The 23,622-nt window shown below is 41.1% G+C and overlaps 1 protein-coding gene across 1 annotated transcript; it reads right to left on the reverse strand.

Moving 5' to 3' along the window:
• Positions 1–9,760: 9,760 nt before the first annotated feature.
• On the reverse strand, positions 9,761–22,801 carry GRXCR2 (glutaredoxin and cysteine rich domain containing 2). The gene is made up of 3 exons (XM_033096537.1): positions 22,415–22,801; positions 16,557–16,784; positions 9,761–10,974 (listed from the first exon to the last, which is right to left on the reverse strand). Exons 1-3 carry the CDS (start codon positions 22,748–22,750, stop codon positions 10,792–10,794), a joined length of 747 nt encoding a protein of 248 aa, XP_032952428.1. The 5' UTR covers positions 22,751–22,801; the 3' UTR covers positions 9,761–10,791.
• Between the last annotated feature and the right edge of the window lie 821 nt (positions 22,802–23,622).

Genomic DNA, 23,622 nt, shown 5'->3' on the forward strand with positions numbered 1-23,622 from the left:
TTTCCTGGCATGGCAATCAAATACATTCCAAATGGTGGAGGCTGTGTCAACTAACTGCAGATCCTGATTGAGCCTCACAGGAAGCAGAGCTCCGCACTGACCAAGATGGAGAAATGAAAGCACTGACATCGTGTTGTTCTTTATTGCAACATAACTGAGTCCAAACTAGCTTATATCCACCATTTTGAATTGTGGTTTTCTGTCTTTTGCAACACAAATAGCCCTAACTAATACAATGAATATGAGAAAGGTGGTGAGAAATAAAAGAGAAAGCATTCCAGTGAAAAGCTCCTGTGAAGGGAAGACACTGACTTGAAAGTTGAAATGGAGAGGACTTGTTTTGAGGCTATTGCAGTGACTCAGGCAGGAGGTGGTATTGATTGGATTATGGCGATGGCATGGAACATGGAAAAGAATGAAGAGATTCAAAATATATTTTAGAGATAGAAAATAACAGGAAATAATTTTTCTCTGCCAAGACCTATTGCTTTCTCATTTTGACTTTGTTTTAAAGGCCTAGGGGCAGCATGAAAAATAAATGAGCTGAGAATTAGAAGACCTTAATTCTGGGGTTGTCAGTTAGTAAGTAGGATATGGTCTTGAGCTAGTCCTTTACCTTCACTCGTCATCTCTGTAAAACGAAGGGAGTTAGATAAGGTGTCTCTACTTTTTCATTTAAGCACTGACATTCTATGGCGCCTGGTCATAGGAACCTACCACATTGAAATATTTTAATGGGATAAGCGTTCCTGGCTCAATTAAGAAAATAAAGAATGAAAACTCAGGAGACTTTGCCATAGTACAGGCAATTTGTGAATGGTGAGGGTAAAATAACACCCAGTGGCATAAGAAAGGCTTGAACCTTTTGATTATGATTTTGCAGTGAGTTTATTTAATATAAGTGTTTGGAAGATGTCCAAGATGGTATATGTGGTATACTGTCAACATGACTCATTCTGATTTTGATCCAGACAGACTCTTCTACATTAAATCTATTCCTCCAAACGTAACAAATAAACTGAGATGCAGAAAAGGTACCCAAGCCATACTGGACAAGTGAACTTCACAGGGACTTTATCATAACACTGTTCACTACAGCAGAATTTCCCAAAAGGTGTCCTGAGATGCTTAACCTTGAGACATAAATAAACATGTATTTTCAGTAGTTATTTCCCCTGACTTTGTGTTTTATTTAAAGAAATATCCATTAGTTTCACGTTCCTCTCTTCTCCCTTACTCACTCCTGGCCAATGGATGAGTTTGGAGGAAAAACTAAGTTAGGTTTTCAGTCTTTCCTTCCCTACCCTTTTTGCATCTGTTTCCTTCAGGGAGGACAACTTCTGTGCTATCCTGGGCCGTGAGGTAAAGAGGGCCACACTGCTGGTAGACATGTCTGTCCAAGCCTCAGGAAGCCCATTTGTCCAGCCCCTAAGCAAAATCCTCCAGTGCAGCTTGTATGAGTAATTTTGAGCTCCATTTCCTGATTCTTGTCTATCTTTCAGATGGTGATAAAATTGAGTGAGGGAAAATGACATTTATTGAGTCCCCTCAAATTCCAACACTGCTGTATCCATCCTAATGGATAATGGAAAAATATATGGCCAGTTATGATTCCACAGATATTTTTGCTAAACATGAATCTAATTTTTAAGGGGGTCAATTTAATATTGATTAAATAAAAACACAAAGAAAACAATAATATAGGTGGTACAAAATTACGAATTTTGGAAAAAATGCAAAACAGTCTGAATTATGGGAATGATAGAAGTTTGGAAATTACTGTACCAAGGAGGAGAATGTGATATAAGGTATGTCTTGACTCCATCCAGGAGTTTCATCATACCAAACAGATGATCGATTTCAGGAACTAGGTTTGTAGTTGATGAAACCTTATGTAAGAAAAGTATAGAATAGCAATAGAGTAAATTAAATTGGAGATTTCAGGGTGAAATAATAACTTTAGTGTGTATGTTTTTGCTTTGACCCAACAGCAACATGAATGCATTCTTGCTCACTACATATTCTCATGTACCCCGGAGTCCAGCTCCTGGACTTTAGAATTATTTGCTATTAAAAGGAAACAGAACCCCTGAGAAGAGCGCTAATCCCATGATTTAGGACATTAAAAACAAAAATTACATTTCTCCAACATCCTATTGTTGCCAAAATGCAAGAATACTTTCAAGAATGTCAAGGGCAAGTATAAAGGATAAAGGAGTCAACATGAAAGGCCCCCACTGACTAATGGTGACAATAGTTTTAAATAAAAATTTTATTATAAAAATAAAGCATAGATAACACACACACACACACACACACACACACACACACACACAGATCAAATGCATGCTCAGGTCAAAAAACAGAACTTGGCTACCCATCCCCTAAGTTCCTTCGACAAGCACCAATCCCATCCCATCCCCTTTCTTTTCTGCATATCTTTCTATAATAATGACTTCCTCGTATTTTTTTGTGGTTTCTATCACCCAAATGTTCATCCCTGGACACTATAGTTTAGTCTTGCCCATTTAAAAAAAAAAAAAAGGTGCTACATCTCTTAAGATGAAGTTACATTTAAGTATCAAAATCACTATCACTACCATCATCACCACCACCATTACCGTTATCGTTATGGGTTATAGGACAAGATGAGTCTTATGAAAGGCCGTGAATTCAATGACTTAAAATAGAAAAGTTGATATGAAGTCTGCCCAAAAGGTTATTGTAATAGAAAATGGTGACTATGATAGATGATGTTTGTTTTTTTATTTTAATAATTAGGAGGGTTTGATATTTCTTCTTTTAATCTTGTATGTTTATAAAGCACAGTCATATGCCTATTTCTATCTGAGAGCTAAACATTGGACACTGTAAGCCAAATAGTCTCAGCAAAAGTAAATGCCAAGACCCAGAAGGACTACTCAGCACAAGTGGGCACCCACAATAACCGACCAGAAAGAGGGTTCCACAGTGTTTGCCAGTATACTGTATTAGCCAGATGACCTACAAAGGGACGCTAACTACATAGACTCAATCTCTCAACTCCTAGGAGATTAAATCTAACAAACCAAGTCCTGTGATCTAGGCTGTCCTAATAAGGTAATCTTTTCTTTGGGATCTGAGAAGAATTTTGTGACCCACAGAGAGGAATAAAAATAATAATACTGCAACCTGGAAGGTACATCAAAACAGCATAGAGGGGCCGGCCCAGTGGCTCAGGCGGTTAGAGCTCCATGCTCCTAACTCTGAAGGCTGCCGGTTTGATTCCCACATGGGCCAGTGGGCTCTCAACCACAAGGTTGCCAGTTCAATTCCTCGAGTCCCACAAGGGATGGTGGGCAGCGCCCCCTGCAACTAAAATTGAACACGGCACCTTGAGCTGAGCTGCTGCTGAGCTTCCAGATGGCTCAGTTGATTGGAGCGCGTCCTCTCAACCACAAGGTTGCCAGTTCGATTCCCACAAGGGATGGTGGGCTGTGCCCCCTGCAACTAGGAAAGGGCAACTGGACCTGGAGCTGAGCTGCGCCCTCCACAGATAAGACTGAAAAGACAACAACTTGACTTGGAAAAAAGTCCTTGAAGTACACTCTATTCCCCAATAAAGTCCTGTTTCCCTTCCCCAATAAAACCTTTAAAAAAAATTGACACAGAAAAATAATAAGCAACAAGAAGATCCCCACAAAAAAATAAATTTAAAAAAAACAGCATAGAAAAACAAAAACAGAAGTGAGAAAGGCATTAAATCCATCATATTGATGTTTTAGAGTAGATTTAAGTGAAACTATAGCAATAAATTCTGTAATCTTTGTTTGTTATGTTTATGAATTAATGTTCTGAAGTAAATGGTCCGGTAGTCTCAGTTAGTTTAAATTGTTTAAAATGATATGCTTAATAAATTTGTAATCAATGTTTAAAGGCCCCAAGAAAAATTGGTTTTCAGTTTTGAGTATTAGATTCATGAGCTTAATAAATTGAGCATTAAACAGCGAACTAATGATTGCGAGTATTCTTCTCCATGGAAAACCCCTTTGGACATAAAAGGATCTATTAATAAGGACTTAGACAGAAGGTAGTCTTACCTTGTGTTAGTTTTCTATCCCTAGGTAACAAATGATCCCCAAACTTCCTGGCTTAAAGCAACATTTATTATCTCACAGTTTATCAACCCACAAGTCAGGGATCTGGGTAGAGCTTAGCTGAGTGTTTCTGGCGCCAGGTCTGTCACAAGGCTGTGATTAAGATGTCAGCCATGGCTGAGTCTCAAGCTCAACTAGGGAAGGAGCCCCTTCCAAGCTCACTCTTGTCGTTGTTGGCAAGATACAGTTCCTAGTGAGTTGTGAGACTGAAGGCCTCAGCTCCTCCGTGGCTGTTGGCTGGAAGCCACCCCCTGTTCCTTGCCATGTGGACCTTTCCACAGACAGCTCACAACGTGGCAGCTGGCTTCATCAGGTGAGCAAGCAAGAAAGGCCGGAGAAAGAGTCATAGTCTTTTATAACCCAGTCTCAGAGGTGACAGCCCATCCTTTTTGCCATATCCTGTTGTCAGAAGCAAGTCACTATGTCTAGTTCACGCTGAAGGGAATTGCACAGGGGCACCAATAATAGCAGGAGGTGAGATTCCTCGGGAGCCACTTAGAAGCTGTCTACCTGTGAATTTTTCCCAAGGCATGGGCCCATACGGCAACAGTACACTGAGGGCCTTTTGTACACAACCAAGTGTCATATCTTTGAAAACACCAAATCACTCAGTATTTATTGAATACCGTCCATGCACCAGGCACTGTGGGAGATGCTAAGGATACAATGATAGACGAGGCACACTTTTTGCCCTTAAGGAGCTCATAGCTGAATGAAGGAGACCAACAATCAAAGAAGAGTTAACCACTCTGTACTCTCTTCCCCTCCCAGGGAACGTACCATTTTATTTTCCAAATATTTGTTTAAATCTCTGGTTCTCTGTGAGGTTATCGTGTCCCTGAGAGAAGGTACTATGTCTGTTTCATCTTCTGGCTTCTTGTGTCTTGCCCATGGCCTGACTCATAAGAGGCCTTCAAAAATATAACATTTTGAACCTAAAAAGCAGACATGGTCAATAATCGATCAGCCATTCACATTGTAGTGTGAATTCATGGCCCCAATCTTCTGAGAAACAGTCATTAATAGGGGAATAAGTACTTGGGAGCTGGATAAAAGTGATACTGAGGTGACCGCACAAAAAGGAAGCTCATGGTGTTAAAAGAGATAAACATTGACTCTATTTTGTCAACACCTGATTTAACAGCCGTATTCCCACCTCCTGCCCCCACCCCCCCCCCACCCTCAAGCAACGAGGAATTCCTACTGTATTATGGTTCCAGGTCTTTTCTTCTCTGGCTTTTACATGTTCTTTAACACAAGCAGTAATTATATACCACAATTCTGACACTAACACAACTGCACTTCTCTCTCACATAATTGCATCAATGTGAACTCTCTATAATTACTGTGTTTAATTAAAAAATGAAATGCAACTAATGAGGACAGGTGATAAAAACAACTGCAAACATTTCTTTCATATTTACCTGTATCATAAAATACATTCAGATTAAGGTCTAGGGAACCACAGAAATTTTTTATAAATGTCACTGGCACTGATATAAATGAATATACTATCAGAGCAAGCAATTCATATCTGTCAAAGACTTAGTAGAATAAAAACAACATCATCTGGGCCGGCCCGCTGGCTCAGGCGGTTAGAGCTCCGTGCTCCTAACTCCGAAGGCTGCCAGTTCGATTCCCACATGGCAGTGGGCTCTCAACCACAAGGTTGCCAGTTCAATTCCTTGAGTCCCACAAGGGATGGTGGGCAGTGCCCCCTGCAACTAAGATTGAACACGGCACCTTGAGCTGAGCGGCCAATGAGCTCCCGGATGGCTCAGTTGGTTGGAGCACGTCCTCTCAACCACAAGGTTGCCTGTTCGACTCCCGCAAGGGATGGTGAGCTGCACCCCCTGCAACTAGCAACAGCAACTGGACCTGGAACTGAGCTGCGCCCTCCACAACTAAGAATGAAAGGACAACAACTTGAAGCTGAACGGCACCCTCCACAACTAAGATTGAAAGGACAACAACTTGACTTGGAAAAAAAGTCCTGGAAGTACACACTGTTCCCCAATAAAGTCCTGTTCCCCTTCCCCAATAAAATCTTTAAAAAAAAAAATCATCTTTCCCACAAACTTAAGCTTAATTGATGTCTTTGACCAGTTTAATTTAGAAAGGTAAATTACTGATTACAAAGTTAATGCTTAATGTGGATTTCAAAAACTAAATGTGCAACTCCCTTTTCAAAAGGGATCTTACCTGCAAGCCAAAATAAAAACAGGAAAAAAAAAAGCAGAGTTGTTCTAGGAGCAAAGGTTTAAGCCATATGAACTCAGCCCTCCTCACCCCACAGAATCCCCTAGACAGGCAGGGAGGGGAAGATATAGCCATTTCAAACCACAAATGTCTTCCCAGAAGGGTGGGGTCTATAAAAGAAACCTGGCTCAGCAGATCTTTGTGTGTGAAGGCATAGATAGGCCTAGAGGCCAAGCCCCACTGGGGAATAGGGGCCATAAAGATGAGTTATTCAGCCTACCAGAGTTAAGAAGAATAGAAGGTACACTGGGATGTTTGAAAGGCAGAAAAGAAAACAAACAGGATGGTTGTAAGTGGCCAGTCCAGTCAGCAAAAGAAGACTTGCTAAGTTGTCTCATTACTGTAATACAATATCAGCCCCCTACGTATTCCCCCATGTCCAGTACAGTTAGTTACTTTCACAAAGGCCTAGTAGGGTAAGATGTTTGTGAGGATCACAGAAAGGGCCTGCATGTTTAGAGTCTGTGTGGAAGTGACGTGGAAAGGAACAGCATGTTGGGGACTAAGTAAATTAATTCAGTTGTTAGGATGATCCAAGGAGTCTGTAAGTGTAAAGTGATTAGAACAGTGTCCTGCACACAGTGCAGCTGATACATACTGCTAAAATAAATGAACAAATTCTGTAATGCAGCCCTGACAGCCGGCCCAGCTAACCTGGCCAAGCAGAGGAACCAAGAGTCACTGGGGTAAGAAGAAAAGGGTAGTAATGGTATCCTCTCCAGTTTGTAAGGCCAGATTCCGTATTATGCTGACTAGAGGTCCAAGATTGTAAATTCATTAATGATAAATACTAAGTATATTTCCATCTTTGTATCCTGAGGACCCACTACAAATGCCTGGAACATAATATTAGGTTGGTGTCAAAAGGAATTGCGATTTTTGCAATTATTTTGAACCTTTGAAACTGCAATTAGTTTTGCACCAACCTAATAGATAGCGAGTGAAAAATTGCTCAATGAATAAATGAACGGGTAGATCTTTTGAAAACATACATTCATTTTAAAATGTTTTTGAAGTTTCAAAAGGATATAACATTGCTTTAATCGCAGCGTCACTATGATATTTTTAACCTTCATATTTGTTTCTAGTTCTGAAAGAATTCTTGTAGTCATCGGGGTACCAATTGGCTAACCTTGCCCTAACCTTACCCTGATATTGCCCAAACCACTGACAATGTTTTTCAGTTCACAATCAGGAAGTGAATATTTTAGTGCAAACTTATGTCCACTAGTAAGCAAAGAACTCAGATATGTTTTGCATACAGATCAGAGGCACTATTTCTGGGTACAAAGGACAGTAGGCAGACCCTATGGCTCTACCCTCAAAATATATCCGAAATCCACCCACTTTTACCACTTCTAGTGGTACCACACTGGCCCAGGTCACCATTAGCTGTCACCAGGATTACTGCAATGGTCTCCTCGCTGGGCTCCCACTTTCACTTTTGTCCCATAGTGTCTTCTTTCAACAGAGCAGCCAGAATGGCTTGTTAAAACATAAATCAGGTCACGACCGTCTCCTCCTCAAAACATTTGTATCAGTTGGCATCCAATTGTGAAACCAGAAACCAGGCTAAACATTTCAAAGAGAGGGAATATATATTATCAGGAGTTGATTAAAAAGATTAGTAACTGCAGGAAGCCGCGACCCCCTTAGGCTGGAGGAACAAAAGGGAAAACTGGTGTTGCATGAAACCTACAATCAGAGCCACTGCTGGGACCACTGTAGGAACGGAGTGGCCTGAGCAAGTATTCCCAGCAGCTGCTGCTGCTGAGGCAGCTGCCTTGTGGGAAAGGTTGCCAGGACCCTCATCTGAAATAAAAGGAAAGCTCTTCATTCCTCCCATCTTCCAGTCCTGCCAGTACCTCCCAGTGGCAGAACCTAACAGGAAGCCAGTGGGCAAGGGAGTCTGGGAAATGTAGTTTGCAAGTCTCCTGCACCAGCAAGAAGAGGAGGGTATAGAAGGAGAGGGTCTGGGATTGACAGAAAACAGATCCCATCCAGAGCAGCACTTCATGCACGGTAAAACCCAGGTCCCTACAATGACTTCCAAGGAAGGCACCCCCTTGCCCCAACACTTATGCACCTTCCTTCTGACCTCATTCCCTACCACTTGTCATCTTACTCAGGGCACTCCAGCTACACAAGCTCCTTTGCTGCTCTGCAAACATGCCAGGCCCTTCTTCCCACGGGTCTAGCACATGCTGTTTCCTCTGCCTGGGATAATCATACCCCAGATGCTTTCACAACTCACGCCCTCATCTCCTGTAGGTCTTCATTTAAAGGACACTTTCTCAATGGCACTTCCCTGAAAACGAATTTAAAACTGCAACCCCTCCCAACTCCCAATCCCCCTTATTGTTTTATTTTTCATCAAAGCATTTATCCTTTTCTAACACATTATACATTATATATATATATACACATATAGTTTTATCATATACAAATATATCTTATTCTATATTATATATTTTTAGTTGTCTCTAAATATATGTATATATATTGTCAATATCCCCCCACCAAAATGTAAACCAGAATTTTGTCTGTTTTGTCTACTTATATAGCCCCAGGCTCAATAAATGTTTGTTGACTGAATAAATAAATGTAATCACTAGTAAATGTATTTATTATGGGATGAAAAGTATTAAAGGCTCTTAAGAGCATAGGGGAAGGGCAGGAAAAGAAACATTGCTTATACCTCTTCCTCTTCTCTCTAACTCCACTCAGCCTACATTAGGTGTCTCTTCTATATGTTTCCAACATTCTCCGTAATCCCATAGTCCCAGAACTTGGCACACTATACTGTAATTATCTATTTACACATCTGTCTCCTCCACTGAAACTCTAAGTCCCATGAGATACCAAAGGGCGGGTGCCCACTGAGTAACACTGCACATCAAGCACTTAGCAATATTGTCCTGCACTTCCTGTATGCAGGGCTCTAACAGGATTTGTCCTCAAACGTTCCGGTCAAAAAGCAGAGGAATACACTTAAAGGTCTCTCAACACTAGTCCTGCTTCGGATATTCTGGAAAGACAGAAGAGTCAACAGCTGGGAGAAAATATAAACAGTCAGGAAATAGTTAAGTACAGAAGCAAAGCAAGTCGGTAGCAATCATTGTAATATTCTAGCTAAGTGAGGATGGGACAAATTATCATGTCTTCGAAAAATATTTTAATCTTTTTATTAGAAGTATTTATATTGCCTGAAAAGCATTACACTGGTGAGTTATTTTAATAGCTGAATATTACAGAATAACAAACAAATCTTGAAAAACTTAAGTTATGAAAATCTAAATAATTATCATAGAAAAGCAATGTCTCTCAACAGATAACAGATTTTACAGTGTTATTCTCAAGGGGAATAGACATTAGAGCTACAAAAGTTCATGAATAAAAGTATCTTTCTAATTGTATAACCAACTTTAAGAGGAAAGAATTATCCTTCATATGTGTATTCATAGACAGTAAAAGGATAATTGTTAAAAATCAGCCTTGGTTAGTTTTTCGTTTAGAGGTTTCCAAAAGACACCTAGAAAATATGCAGTCTTTTATGAAGAGATCGTGGCTATATCTTAGACTTAAAATTGATTTATTTATTTGGTAATAATTCAGGGACTGGAAGAAGTCATATCACCCACAAATACTTAAGCACCAAATTTATCATCAATAGCTTTGACTTGGCTTATATCCGCAGTAGCTTAGAGGCATGCAGAAATGTCTTATCTTATCTCATCCTAAGAAGGAAATTGCTTGTCGCCTGCATGAATATTATCCATGCACATCACAGAGGAGAGACTCGGGACATTGAAAGAAAGGCCTCCTCAGCTGGCCTGTCTTCAGCACGAAGCACATACATACTGTTTTGTTTTTAGTGGCCTGATTGTACACTTGGGCATTGGGCATCCCTTCCCTCTTCCGCTTAATTAAAAATTCAATTTGACCAATGACGATCTGAAATGCATTATAAGCAACAGGAATTCGGTTCATCAGAAACCTGCCTTTTCCATTCCTTTTTCACTGCATAAGTTTGCAAAATAACTCCCAACCAGAAAACGACTTCAACCTGCTGCCTGAAGTGTACATTTATTGGTTCGCTAGCACAAGGAGAAAACTGAGCTAAATCAAGGGAGATACACGCACACAGTCCTGGGAGGATAATTTTAGAACCAGTTTCAAAGCCAAGTCTAATTCGCAAACGCCTCTGCCACTTAGACCCACACGGAGCTGTTACTAGCCTCATGAAATGTCATCAAGTAATTGAGTTTTGCCAGTGGTGGAAGTGATCGTAGCCGCTGTGGCTTCCTTGCTGGGAAAGGGAGAAGGAGGAGGGGGGCCGTTTATTAGAAATCACTTTAGGGAAGATGAGATAAAAGCGGACGTACAAAGCCACGGGCTATTGACTGCAAATCTGGCAAGGTTGCAGGCCATTCTCATTGCAGGCAGGGCACCGCAGGGCCCGGTAGGACTCCTTAAATCTGTTGGCCAGCATCGAGAACTTGCTGCCGTGGCACAGAGAGCAGGTGGCACTGCCCGACCCTCGGCAGTGAAAACAGTTGTCCTCTGGAAGTTCCCCTTCCTGCAAGAGACGGGTCAGCGTTTAGTTACAGCAGCAGTTCAAGTCCATTGTTCACATGTAGGTCAAAACCGCACTGGGCTGCCGCAAAGGTTGGGGCAGAATAAGAGGAAAATGCCTCCCACAAATGCCACTGAGGGAACTGGCCAGAAGCGTGGAATAATCACAGCAGTTTTACCAGAGAGGGTTTCCCCGATGGATACCTCTAAGAGAGAACCTCCTGGTTCCATGCCTTGCGTTCTGTGACTTTAGGTTCTTCATTGACATGATATTTCTGTATGCTCCACAAGGGCAAGGACTTAATTATCCTCACTGCCAAATACTAATATCCAGCACGTGCAGCGTGCCTAGTAGGTGCCAGGCTGTGTTCTAAGACCTTTCTCTGTATCGATCCATCTAATCCCCATGACATTCCAGTGTGACAGTATAAGGATTATCATCCCTATGTTATAGATGGGAAAATGTGACACCGAGAGGTTCCGTGATCTGCCAGGGATCACACAGCTTGGAAGAGGAAGAAGAGGTTTTGATCTGAGGTGGTCCAGCACAAGAGTTAAGCGCTCCTAATGAAATGTTCACAGACCTTCGTTGGAGTTGTCCAAAGTAGGTGCTCAAGAAAGACTGCTTGGTGTGACTTAGAGGCTGAATGGCTGAAAGAACTAATGTTACAATCCTCCGAAGCTTAGCTCTGAATTCTTGCAATACTTCATCTTTGTTCTCTTTGAGAACTGTGATAAGGCCCCCAGATTAAGAGCTCTGCCCAGGAGTCAGTAGCCTGGGCTGAGGCCTGCCTCTGCAATCAATTATGCACCTAGGACAGTTCCCTTACCTTCTCTAAATCTCTGTTTCTTTACCTATGAAATGGGAGTGATAATACTTACCTCTCTGAGTAGCTGAAATAGTAGATGGTATATGAAAATATCATAATATATTATCTGGCATATTATAGGCTCGCCATAACAGTTAGTTCACTTCCAAGCCTTGTTGGTAAGTCTGCGGTCCTCGACTCCCACCCTCCAAAAAATGCCCCTTTGTCTGTTGTTGTGGTCTTCCCCTAAGACATCTCAAGGAAACTGGCAACCTTTGCACTCGTGTGAAAGACCATGCATAGACCATAACCCTTCCAATAAATAAGGGGCATCGCAGGTCTATATCAGTTGGATCCAGCACCATGTCCTGTCCATGTCACTTTCTAAACATCTCTCAAATCCATCCAGTTTTTTCCACCCCACAACCACAGTCTTAGTCTAGACACCAACTCTGGCATGAATTCAGTGAGGACCGCTGCCTCTGGTCTTGTGGGCTGTTGTCCCCACTGATACCAATCTTATTAAGCTGCCTGCAATTGTGACTGCCACATACATAGCACTCAAGGACCCTTTTAATGAACACTTGCCCTACACATAAACTTCAGATTAAAACCCAATATCATCAGCTGATTTAAATTTTTAGTTACTTCTTTCCTCAGGTTCTTGTTCTTAAGCCTCTCTTCAGCTGGTCTCCAGGGACCTTTCCTTCCTCCCAACCCAGCCAGCTCTTACTTGTTTTCAGATGTCACTTCAGCAGCACTTCCCCCAGGAAGCCTGGCCCACCCACACCTCTTGACCAGGAGCCCCTCCCACCTGTACTATCCCAAGCATGGCAGGTCTCACACTGTCCTGAAAGCTCCTGCTGACTAGTCAAGAAGCAATCTGAGCTAGTCCCTTGGACCGTCATTTCCTGGACATCCAGTGCCAGGCACAAAATTTTCTGTTCATATATTTGCCAAATGAATAAACAAACAAAACAATGAAGTTTGGAGAACGCTTCTTGTCCTTAAATTCTAGGAACTACCAAGACAGCTGGAGTCCACTGGGTGGCTCCATCCAGCTAACACAGCTTTCATTTATAACGTAATAATAAAAATAATCTCTGAAAAGGGAGGCATAAGTTCTCAAAATAGCTGCATCGTGCTGCAAAGTGCCTAAGAAGGTATTACATTTTATTTATTCTAGATTTAGGGAATGGAAGTGATTATCCAACTGACAAAAACCTAAATGATGTCTAGGTACCCTTTTGTGGATGTTTTATTGATTGCTGCCATGCTTTAATATATTAACAATGGAGAAATTTGTTTTCTTCCCTTAACGTATTTGAAATAAATATATTTTGCCAAAATAGTCTTAAGGCAAATTGCCACAGTCCGTTTTTCTGCCAAATCCACATGTTTTATATTTTATACTGGATCCCAGGGAGATTTTAATGGTGTAAGTCAAGGTTGTCAAAGTACAGTAGAATCCTGCCATACATGTGATTCAAATATTAGTTTGTATAAAATGCCAAGTCAGATATTGAAAGATTACTGAAATGACCTGGTGAGCCTGCTGTACAGAACAACCACAAATCACCTATCAAATTTTATGTGACGCATCCTGAGAGATTTCACTGGAGTTCCCATTCTTACCCTGGCTACCACCCTTCTCCAAGCATGCACCCTCCATATACTCATTTAATTAATGTAATGATTCATTAAATCAAGTATTTACTGAGCCTCTACTCTATACAAGGCATGCAGGATATAAGTTTCTGTTTTCCATTCTTTTTAGTTTTTAAAATTCTTCTCAGAAAACAGTTAAGAGGTCTTACGGCATAGCTTAGATTCTAGAACGAGCAAAGCTCCCCAAACCACCTCTTCCTGGCTCTATGACCAAGGAACTGGGGCTCGGCTTTCAGTGCAGATCCAAAGGCTTGTGTAGCCCCAAAGATGGTAACCAGCACCAATTTGGAGGCTGCTTAGCAGAGCGGTGAAGAGCATGAGATTGGGAGTCTGGTGAACCTGGGCTCGAACGTTGGCTCCGATGACTCTGGCAAGTTATCCAACTTCTCTGAGCCTTATTTTCCTAGCTACAGAATGAGATTACTAATAATGCTTAGCTCAGAGGCCTTGTGAGGATGAAATAGACTGCTGCATGCAAAGTAGGGGGCATGGTGCCTGGCTATCACGGGCCCTCAATAAATGGCAGCTGTTCTTCTTCTTATTATCATTATTATTATCATTACCACTACGACTATTATTTCAAATGCAGGATCACAAAAAGCATACAGAAGCCCACATGATTTATGGTCTCAGATCCACTGAACACAGGGCCGGATTTGTTCCCCTTCCGTGTTTCACTGTGGCTCAATTCAATTATCCGTCTCCTTTTCTTTTGCAGTTAATACAGAGGGTCAGCATGGCCTGGCTTTTAGCCTTGCCCTGCTCTTTCATCAGGGTCCCCACTGCTTCCCTTTTCCATACAACACCACAAAGAGCCTCCTGGTCAGAAGGGCTCTTTGGTGTTCTTTGACCCCCTTTTTTTATTTTTTAGAATAAACTTGTCTGGGCATTTACTGCATGAGGCATTGGACAAACAAATAGCAATTTAAAATGAAGTTTAAAGGACAGGCAAGTGAAGTATAACCTTTCACAGCAATTTTCTGCTACACACCTCTGTCCTGGTTTATGGCATTACAGCTGAAAAACATGGATCTCTCCCAATTGAATTTAAAGGTAATTGTTGTACCAGGCCTGTTGTTACTTTTTCATTCAAGGCTGCAGTGTGACCTGTATTTTACCATTCCTGGCCCTCTTCTGAAAATATATGCTTCTACAAGTTACAGTATGGTATGAAAAAGAATAGCATTAATGAATTTCAAAGTGGGAAGGGAATGCTTTGGATCACATGTTTAGTTACCTACCTGCTGTTATGCTAAGTTCTAAATAATGCTGTGTAGAAGGCAAGAAAAGGCAGAGGAGGAATACTTCTTACCAGCTGGTACTTTGCTCCCAAATTCCAATATTCTTTCCACAAACATTTAACTAACATTTACTGAGCACCTATTATATGCCAGGCTCTATTTTGGGGGGCAACAGAACAACTAAACATGTTACACCCAACATAAGCACGGCCCCTGCTCTCATGGAGACCAAATCTTAGTGGGTGAGAACAAATAATCACACAAATAAATATAAGATGGCAACTGTGAGGAGAGGTGTGAGGTGCCTTCTTGGGGATTTTATCGTCATGGAAGCCAGGGAAGGCCCTTCTGAAGGAGTGTTGCCTCTGCTGAGATCTCAGAGGCTGAGGGCAAGGCAGTGGGGAATCTGGAGAACATTCTAGACACAGGAAAGGTGCCTCCAGTAGGAAGGAGCAAAGAAGACCTGAGGGGTGGCGAGGTGGGCAGTGTGCTGGAGGGACAGAGAATGAGGAGAGATGTGTAAGAGATGAGGCTGCAGAGGCCCAGAGTGGCCAGGCTACACAGTGCTTTCTAGAATAAGTGAGGAGTTTTGGTTTTATCCCCAGTGATGAGAGGCCATTGAAAGTTTTGGGTGGGGAAACGGTAACAAAGGGGTGACATGATCATATTTGCATTTTAAAAATATTTTATCCAGTGCAATATCAGGTTGGGAAGAGACATGAGTGGCTGTGACCAGAACTTTAACAAGTCTTTTGCTGGAGTCTGGTTGTGACCTTCTTGTTCCTGTCCCCTAAACCCTCCGAGGCTGGGGACATCAGTCAAGTGCAGTGAAGCTTCTGGCCCATTTTGTCACATCAACTCATGGGAGGTGAGAGTGAGTTCCACAGAAAGCTTCACATCCCAAGAGATGGACTCTAAAGAAAGAGAAAATTCATTTCTGCTGCCATTCAAGCTTTTGTTCTCTTAGCTTAAATCCATCAAGATTGCTTTTGCCATCCCAACCCCACACTGTGAGCTAACGACACCCTCAGTCTTCCCCTTGTCTGAGCAATGGCTTCCAAGGTGAGGCGTGCACGTCTCTAAGAGGTGTGGGGAGAAAAACATTCGAACTACTTATATTTTTATCTCAAGAAGGCAAGAGATCACGCTTTAATAATATTTTCAAAAGAAACTGATATACTAATTTTTAATAAACGAGTTGATACTGGCACCCTCACTGAGACAGGCAGTCACCAGAAAAAATGTACCCAAAGGACCCTGAAATAAGCCTGATGTAAAATGACCCCACTTTACATAAAGTGACCCCACTTTACATTATGTAAAGTGACAATGGTGTCATGGCTCATTCGTTCACTTTCAGCATATTGCAACATATTGCAGATTACCTGTGCCTGGTCTAGTAGATTTACAAATGGCAATGCTTAGTTTTAATCAAACTCATCTCTGCAAAAATCTAAAGACCCGCAGCTTTATAAGAGTTCTTCAAGGAAACTGTGGATTGAGGATGACACCAAGAACAGAAGCGAACCCGAAAGAAAAGGACAGAGCTGATTTTTTTCCATCTCTAGAGCAAGATGGTCTAAGCCACACTGCAAAGTGAAAACAATAAATACCCAATCATATCTCACAAGAAGTCATCCGAAAACATTAAAATTAGGAGTGTGTGAAATATGGACTTACAACTATTATTGCTAACAATGTACCATTAAAATATAGTAACTTAAAATTCCTTCACATCTTTAATATTTAGATGTCTTTAAGTAGTTATATTCGAAAGTTGTTACTTAAGTAGTACGCAACCAAGACACTTTTGGAGACTACTGCAGTAGGGCCAGCTCTGCGTGGGGCAGTGAACCACTCTGACGCACCTGTGGGTACTGGTTGTGGGGGAACGTGCTTTCTGTCCCTGCCAAATGCCCATCGTTCTGGTCGCTGTCTCCATAGATTTCTTCTTTGCTTATCAGACATTCTTCCTCAGCCTCCTCTTCCTTCTGGAGAATTTTCCTCATGAAGTCTCTCTTGTCCATTGGGGTTCGAATGATTTTCAGGTTATTCGTATAGATGATTATCTTTCCAAAATCTATAATAGGTGGGGACTAGAGAAATGGAGAATGAGCATGGACTCTCCACCGGCAATCACCAGGCTGCAGGACCTACTCCACATCCCAGGAAATAGGACAGAAGGAACATCTACCGTCCAGCACTTGTGAGCCCATCGGACCGCAAAGCTACAGTTCATCCCCTGGTTTGTTTGCTTTCTCTGAAAATCATGACAACTACCTTCCTTCTTCCTGCTGATGGTAACTGAGTCAGGCCGAACTAGTCACATATCTGGAGTGTAAGACTCTGCAGGGCGGGACCCCGCATGTCTATTCCAATTACATACCACAGCCGCTGAGGTGGGGCCAGGCACAGTGTGTGCTTAATAAATACGAAGGAAGTCCCTTTTAAAATAAATATCTCTCCACATTTTTTTCTATACGTAAATAATAATAATGGCAGATACATTTTATTGAGCATTTATTATTATTATTATTATTATTATTATTATTATTATTAACACCATTTATTGTGTGTCAGGCTTCGTGCTAAGCATTTCACAAACATTGCCTGACATCCCCCCGAACATCCCTATGGGGTAGATGCTGGGGTTTCCACTGTTTACAGATGAAGCGACTAAGTCTCAGGGGGGTTAGGTGACTCTCAAGGGTACAGAGTTACTCAGGGCCTGAGGCTGGAATTCTCAGTCTAACGTCCATGTTCTTAACACCTACACTGAATTATTCACAAGCACTTCCCCCCCAAAATATGAGATAATTGTATTTATGTATACATATTCATATCTAATATATTTATATATTTTGTAATAATTTGTTTTTCATTATTTCTGTAATACGAATTATTTTCATGTCAATAAATATCCGTCGCTAGCATTGTTATTAATAGTGTATGTTCCCTTGCGTGGATTTCTCATGTGTTCCTTCATCATTTGCTGAGGAATAATCGGACAATACTATAATACACTAGAGAAGCATAACAGTAAATGTTTAGGGATTATGTAACTAAGAAGACGTATTTCTTCCCAGAACGAGGACAGTTTGCAGGGAGTATAACGCTGGATCCCAACTCTACTGCTCATCAACTGTGAGATACAGGAGAGTCATCTGACCTCTCAGTTTGCCCATCTGCAAATGGGCTGCCATCTAACTGGTAGGCACCACCACAGACACACTAGTGATTAAAATATAGAAATACTTCCACACTGGGTGGTAAATAGGTGCCGTCCTGAGACTTCTGAGTGCCCTCCTGTTACCCCAGCCTCTCTTCAGGGAGCCTCTAAAATAAAAAAAAAAAACAGTAACATAGGAGTTAAGACCCCAGGTGTCAGGACCCCAGCCCAACACTCTGCTGGGCCGATTGAGCAATTAAATATTTTGACTCTCACCCCCAAGCCTAATTATATCATCTTCTAGGGGTGGAGGTACCATGAAGAATACATAAAACAGGGTTTGCAAAAGCTGAAGCTGCCACACAAACAGTGGGCATTGTTACTGCTGTTATTATTAAAGACTTTTTTCAGGAGTGCATGCACGATCATGCTACACAGCTAAATGCCTCAGCATGAAATGTTTCGCCCTGCTTTTATAGCACTACATCAAGCAAATCTACTTCCATACTACACTTAAGCAGTCTCCTATTTAAAGCCCTCATGCACGTAATCACAACCTGGCCTGTGCAGGACTTCAATATTCAGGTCTTCTTCCTTGAAACATCCAGAGTTTTCAATAATTATTTATGAAGCCACAAGCTTCCTACCTGGCCCTGCTCTCTCTCCCTCTCTTCTAGGGATCATGTGGCAGCTTCCATTTCCTATTGTTTGATGCATGCTGGGTTCCTGTTTCACACTCTGGACTATCAGTTTCTGAACATCAGAAGATAAAGATGGTGGCACTTTTGGAAGGTTCCATTTCCACTTCCAGTAATAGCTGAAGAGATTCAGTTACTAGGGAGCTTTTCTCGCATCTACAACTGGTTATTTTCAAGGCACAACTCTCAATATACTAAAAAAAAAAGAAAAAAAATAGTCTACAGTCCTTTGGTTCAACCTTCTGCCTCTAAGCTGGTCAACGTCTGAAACACCCAGGAGAGTAAATCTATTTTTAATGTATTCCAAAGTTGGACGGTCCCAAACCACCCTTACAGTGTATTTAAGTTTCAGTCACCCTGACAGCCAAGTTCTTCCCTGTGTCTAAGGAAACTCTCCAGGTGTAACTAAAGTTCACATCATCTGATTACATCCAATCGCCTGTGTGGAACACCCACTCTGACATTATAGGGGCCCAGGATGGAGCCAGGAACTTGTTTGTTTCCTTCCACAGTGTCCAAAATGGTACCCTATATGACTGCGCATTCACAAATACTCTAATATCTACGGCAACGTGCCAAGATTGCTATTCAGCCACCCTAAAACCTTCCCACTTCTCTATGTTTACATACAGAAGCACCTCACTGGGTGCTACAAACTCAGGGAGCTGTGGAGGCAGGCAGACCTGAGTTGAAATTTTATTCAAATGTTGTTTGACAGCTGCATGAGATTTGCAAGTTATTCAACCCCTGTGAACTTCTATTTTCCCAATTTGTAAAATTCTTTCTCGTAGAATTCTCATGAAGATGAAATTACATAGCACGTATAACGTGGGCCTCCAGTAAATGTTACGTCCCTTCCTTTCCCTGCCATTTTTTAAATGAAACTTCTATATAAACATCAGTTTCAATTCCTTAAAATATTTGATTGTTTGTAACTGCTTTCTCTATCCATCACATAAAATCTTAAAAGACTCAATATTTCTTCCCTAAAAACCTGGTGATTATCACAACGGTAGGTAACATTTACTGAGCGCATACAATGTGCCAGGAACAATGCTAAGTGCTTCTTATGTATTATTTCTTTTAATCACCACAACAATCTTTGTAAGCTGGTACTTTTATTACCCTCATTTCACAGATTATGACATTGAAACTCAGCAAGATTAAGTGGCTTGCCCAAGCTCACACAGGAAGTAGGCAAAAGGGACATCAAGCTCAGGTTTAACTGACATTAGAGCCCTTGCTTTAAATATATATATGTATACATACATGTATATGTAATTGTTTTTAATGTAGTAAAATGTATCATTTTAACCATTTCTAAGTATACAGTTCAGTGGCATTAAGTACATTCACACTGTTGAGTAACCATCAACACCATGTATCTCCAAAACTTTTTCTTATTCCCAAACTGAAATTCTGTACCCATTAAACAGTAACACTCCTCCCCAAGCCTCTGGCAACCACCATTCTACTTTCTGTCTCTATAAATCTGACTGCTCTAGGTACCTCATATAAGTGGAATCGTAACAATTGTCTTTTCGTGACTGGCTTAATTCACGTTGCATAATGTCTTCAGGCTTCATCCATGTTGTAGCATGGATCAGAATTTCCTTCCTTTCCAAGGCTGAATAATTTTCAATTGTACGTACACACAATTGTGAATAAAGCTGCTATGAACATGGGTATACAAATACAGTGGTACCTCGGTTTTCTAATGTAATCCACGAGTTCTGAAACGTTGCAAAACCGTCAACAGCTAGGCCTCAGGATTTTGCACTCAGTGGAAGCCGTGTGACATGTTCAACTTCTGAGTCATGTCCAAAAACCAAAGCACTTACTTCCGGGTTTACAGCGTTCATAAACCAAAATGTTCGCCAACAGAGACGTTCGAAAACCGAGGTACTACTGTATCTGTTCAGAGCCTTTACTTTTTATTATTGTGCTTAACTGCTACCCAAATTGCCTCATAGCCAATATTTACTAGGGGTTATTTTATAATTGGATTCACTATTGAAAATTCATGACTTCCCAGCTCTCATTTCCTTATTTTTCATAAATACCACATTGACAACCTGTTTCAGTGGAGGGAGTTGTAGGAATCCATCCTGGCCACTCTCATACCTAGAGGCTGTCTGGGTTGGGATGTAGCTTTTGATCAGGCAACAAAGAAAACAAGGATAACTGGACCATGCAGGAACCTGAGCCTGAAGATGGTCTCTGGGATACTGTGTTTAAACCAACTGTGCTACGCAGTCAGGAAAACTCAGTTATCTGAATTTGTAAACCCATGCCTAATCATACATTTACATAAATGTCAAGTTTGACACATGACTTACGAAGGTCAAGCAGTCCAATATTATCTACTGTGGCCTTGTCCAAGGTATTGTGTAAACTACAACTTTGTAAATTCTAAACCTACAAATAAAGTTTAGGTAACAAGAGATACTATAAGTACAAGACATGGCTAAGTACCTAGGACATAATAAGCACTCAATAAATAGTAACGTAGTATCATCAACATTATTGTTAATGATCTTATTCTCTAAAAAACAGCATTCCATAGGGCAAAAAGCATGGGGAATAAGAAGACCTAGGTTCTTATTCTCACTCTATAATATTGTGTGGGTCCCTTAACCACTTGGCACTCAATTTTCCTCATCTGCAAAACGGGAATAACTATAATAAGCCTTTCTCCTGTAGGCTAGGGTGAAGACCTAATGAGATAATATGTGATCATGCTTTGTAATGCAAAAGTCATTCCCCTAACATGAGGAACTGTCCATTCCAGCCCCCTTAATTCGAAAAAACCCTGGCACTATATTTGATAAATGCAGACATGCCCATAATTATACTTTTATCAATGCTAGCAAGGCCAATACATTTGTCTGCTATAGATATATTATCTGTTTCCTTGGGAAACTACCAATAAAAATTATTAGAGAGTAATTATCTGAATTTCACACATTTTGAAGGCGAGAACAAATCTTGGTGTGCTATTCATTAATAACCTGGTATATTATATAATTGTATTTAATTCTTTTTAAAGATATACGTATATATATACATATATATATACCTATATACACATATTTACATATATATACGTGTGTGTGTGTGTGTATATAGATAGATAGATCGATAGTCAGTCTCTTCTAACTTAAAAAAATTCATGTATTGGTTTTTAACTATCCATGGTACTGGGGAAGATAATTAAAACCCACAAATAAAATACATGTTTTAACTGAACTGTTAGCTCAAACTTCTTCCCCATGTAACATTTCCTCTGGTTGATTTGCTCTTTACCATCTCTTGCCAGGACTCCACCTACCCAGTATTGATGCTAGTGAGTAATAAAAAGACAAAATACATAAACTAGCAGTCAGACAAACTTTTTTTAAACACAGGCGGCAAGAGGGAGGTAAGGGGAAAACACTAAGACATAGATAAACAAAAAGCTGAATAACTGCCTGGAATAAAATGAGCACCTTCAAACACTTAGCTCTTTCAGGAAACAAGACAACCTGTTGTTGCCTAATTTTCTAAAACAGCAGTCTGGTGACCTGAAAACCACTGTACATCTATTTAATTTACTTACTAAGATAACCCAGCCAAAGACCCAATTACAATTTTTCACCCTGGATGGAATTTGAATACGATCTATGCTTATTGCACTTTCCAATAAGTAGTCAACAAGCATGTTATTTTTGTCTCAGGAATATTACTCTAAGAGGGACTTCCTTTGTGGTGCACCTACAGCCCTCATTGGTACCCGAGCATGAGACAAATTTGAAACATTCACGTGTTTCTCTAAACACACTTTAGTCCTTAAAGCTTATACGCCATGCACAATACCAACCTTATGGTCATTTGCCTTGTAATCATTGAAGAAAGGCTGGCTGCCCGCCAAAGTGTAGGCATTGCCCTCTCTAAACACGCTGATCCTTTGAGCAGTCAGCTTAGGAGAGTACGAACGGGGTTTGGGGGCTTCCCCAGACCCGTAAACACCATCCATTGGTTCAAGGGACTCTTGGAGAAAACTGTGAGGGTATTCCTCCTTTGGCGACTCTAACTCCTGCCCATCCTCAAAGACCTGCTTCAACACTCGGCCACTGTAGGAGGAAGAGATTTTAAATCGTACTTTCCGGGGTTTGCCGTCACTCTTCTGGTTGAGCTTCTTCTCAGGGTCCTCCATCAGCAGAAACGTCCCCCTGTGGTTTCCAGGCTTCAGTGTAGCCAGAGAAACTTGGAGCTCTGAGAAAAAGGCACTTTATTTTCTCTCCTCCTGCATATAATTAATTCAAGTCGCTGCTGGGATATGCTCAGCTTACAGCAACTGACACCACACATTAAATATTGATAGATCCTCATGCAAAGGCAGGTGACTGTGGGTTTATGGAGTGGAAGGAGCATAAGACAAGATTGGGTCCCCTCTGAATCCCAAACTCACCCAGAATCTCACCCCAGCCCGGGTTTTTCTTACCCTGAGCATGAGCAGGTTTATTTAGATGGAACGTGTACCAATTCAAGAAGGATGAGTTACTCAGTCGATTAGCAAATGTCTTGTTATTCTGACCAATAGCTATGACCTAATAAGCATTTATAAGTGCCAGAGATTTTTACATGCATTATCTTACTTCGTCCTCACAATAACCCTACAATGAAAGTATTATTATCCTTGATTTACAGAGGGGAAAGTGAGGCTCGGAGCAGTTTCCCCATTTATCTACTGTATTACAGCTAAGAAAGTGACAGAGCAAGGATTCGAACTCAGTTCTGTCTGACTCCAAAACCCATGGCAAGTCCACGAAGCCGAAACTTTTAAACTGTGTCTCATAGAGTCCTAGAGAGGAGGAAGCCACAGGTCCTGGATTCTGGGCCTTCTACCTCTGCATTAAGCACAGCAGCTCCAATTTATATCCATTTTATATTTAAGATTCATGTGCAAGCGCAGCCCTAAGCTCCATTGCCTACTGGAAACAGCACCTAAATGCCCACCACGACGTAGTCTCTGGGATATATCAGAGGAGCATGAGATGTGGCGCTGGAGAATGACAGCCCTACAAG

The sequence above is a fragment of the Rhinolophus ferrumequinum genome, chromosome 24 (assembly GCF_004115265.2).
Source record: "Rhinolophus ferrumequinum isolate MPI-CBG mRhiFer1 chromosome 24, mRhiFer1_v1.p, whole genome shotgun sequence".
In the NCBI taxonomy this organism is placed as follows: Eukaryota; Metazoa; Chordata; class Mammalia; order Chiroptera; family Rhinolophidae; genus Rhinolophus; species Rhinolophus ferrumequinum.

Coding starts and splice junctions, on each gene's coding strand:
- GRXCR2 (XM_033096537.1), bottom strand. CDS start 22,750: ATGGAGGACCCTGAGAAGAAGCTCAACCAGAAGAGTGACGGCAAACCC. Junction 16,785..22,414: donor ACAAGGCAAATGACCATAAG/GTTGGTATTGTG, acceptor CCATTTCTCTAG/TCCCCACCTATTATAGATTT. Junction 10,975..16,556: donor CCCACAACCAGTACCCACAG/GTGCGTCAGAGT, acceptor CGTCTCTTGCAG/GAAGGGGAACTTCCAGAGGA.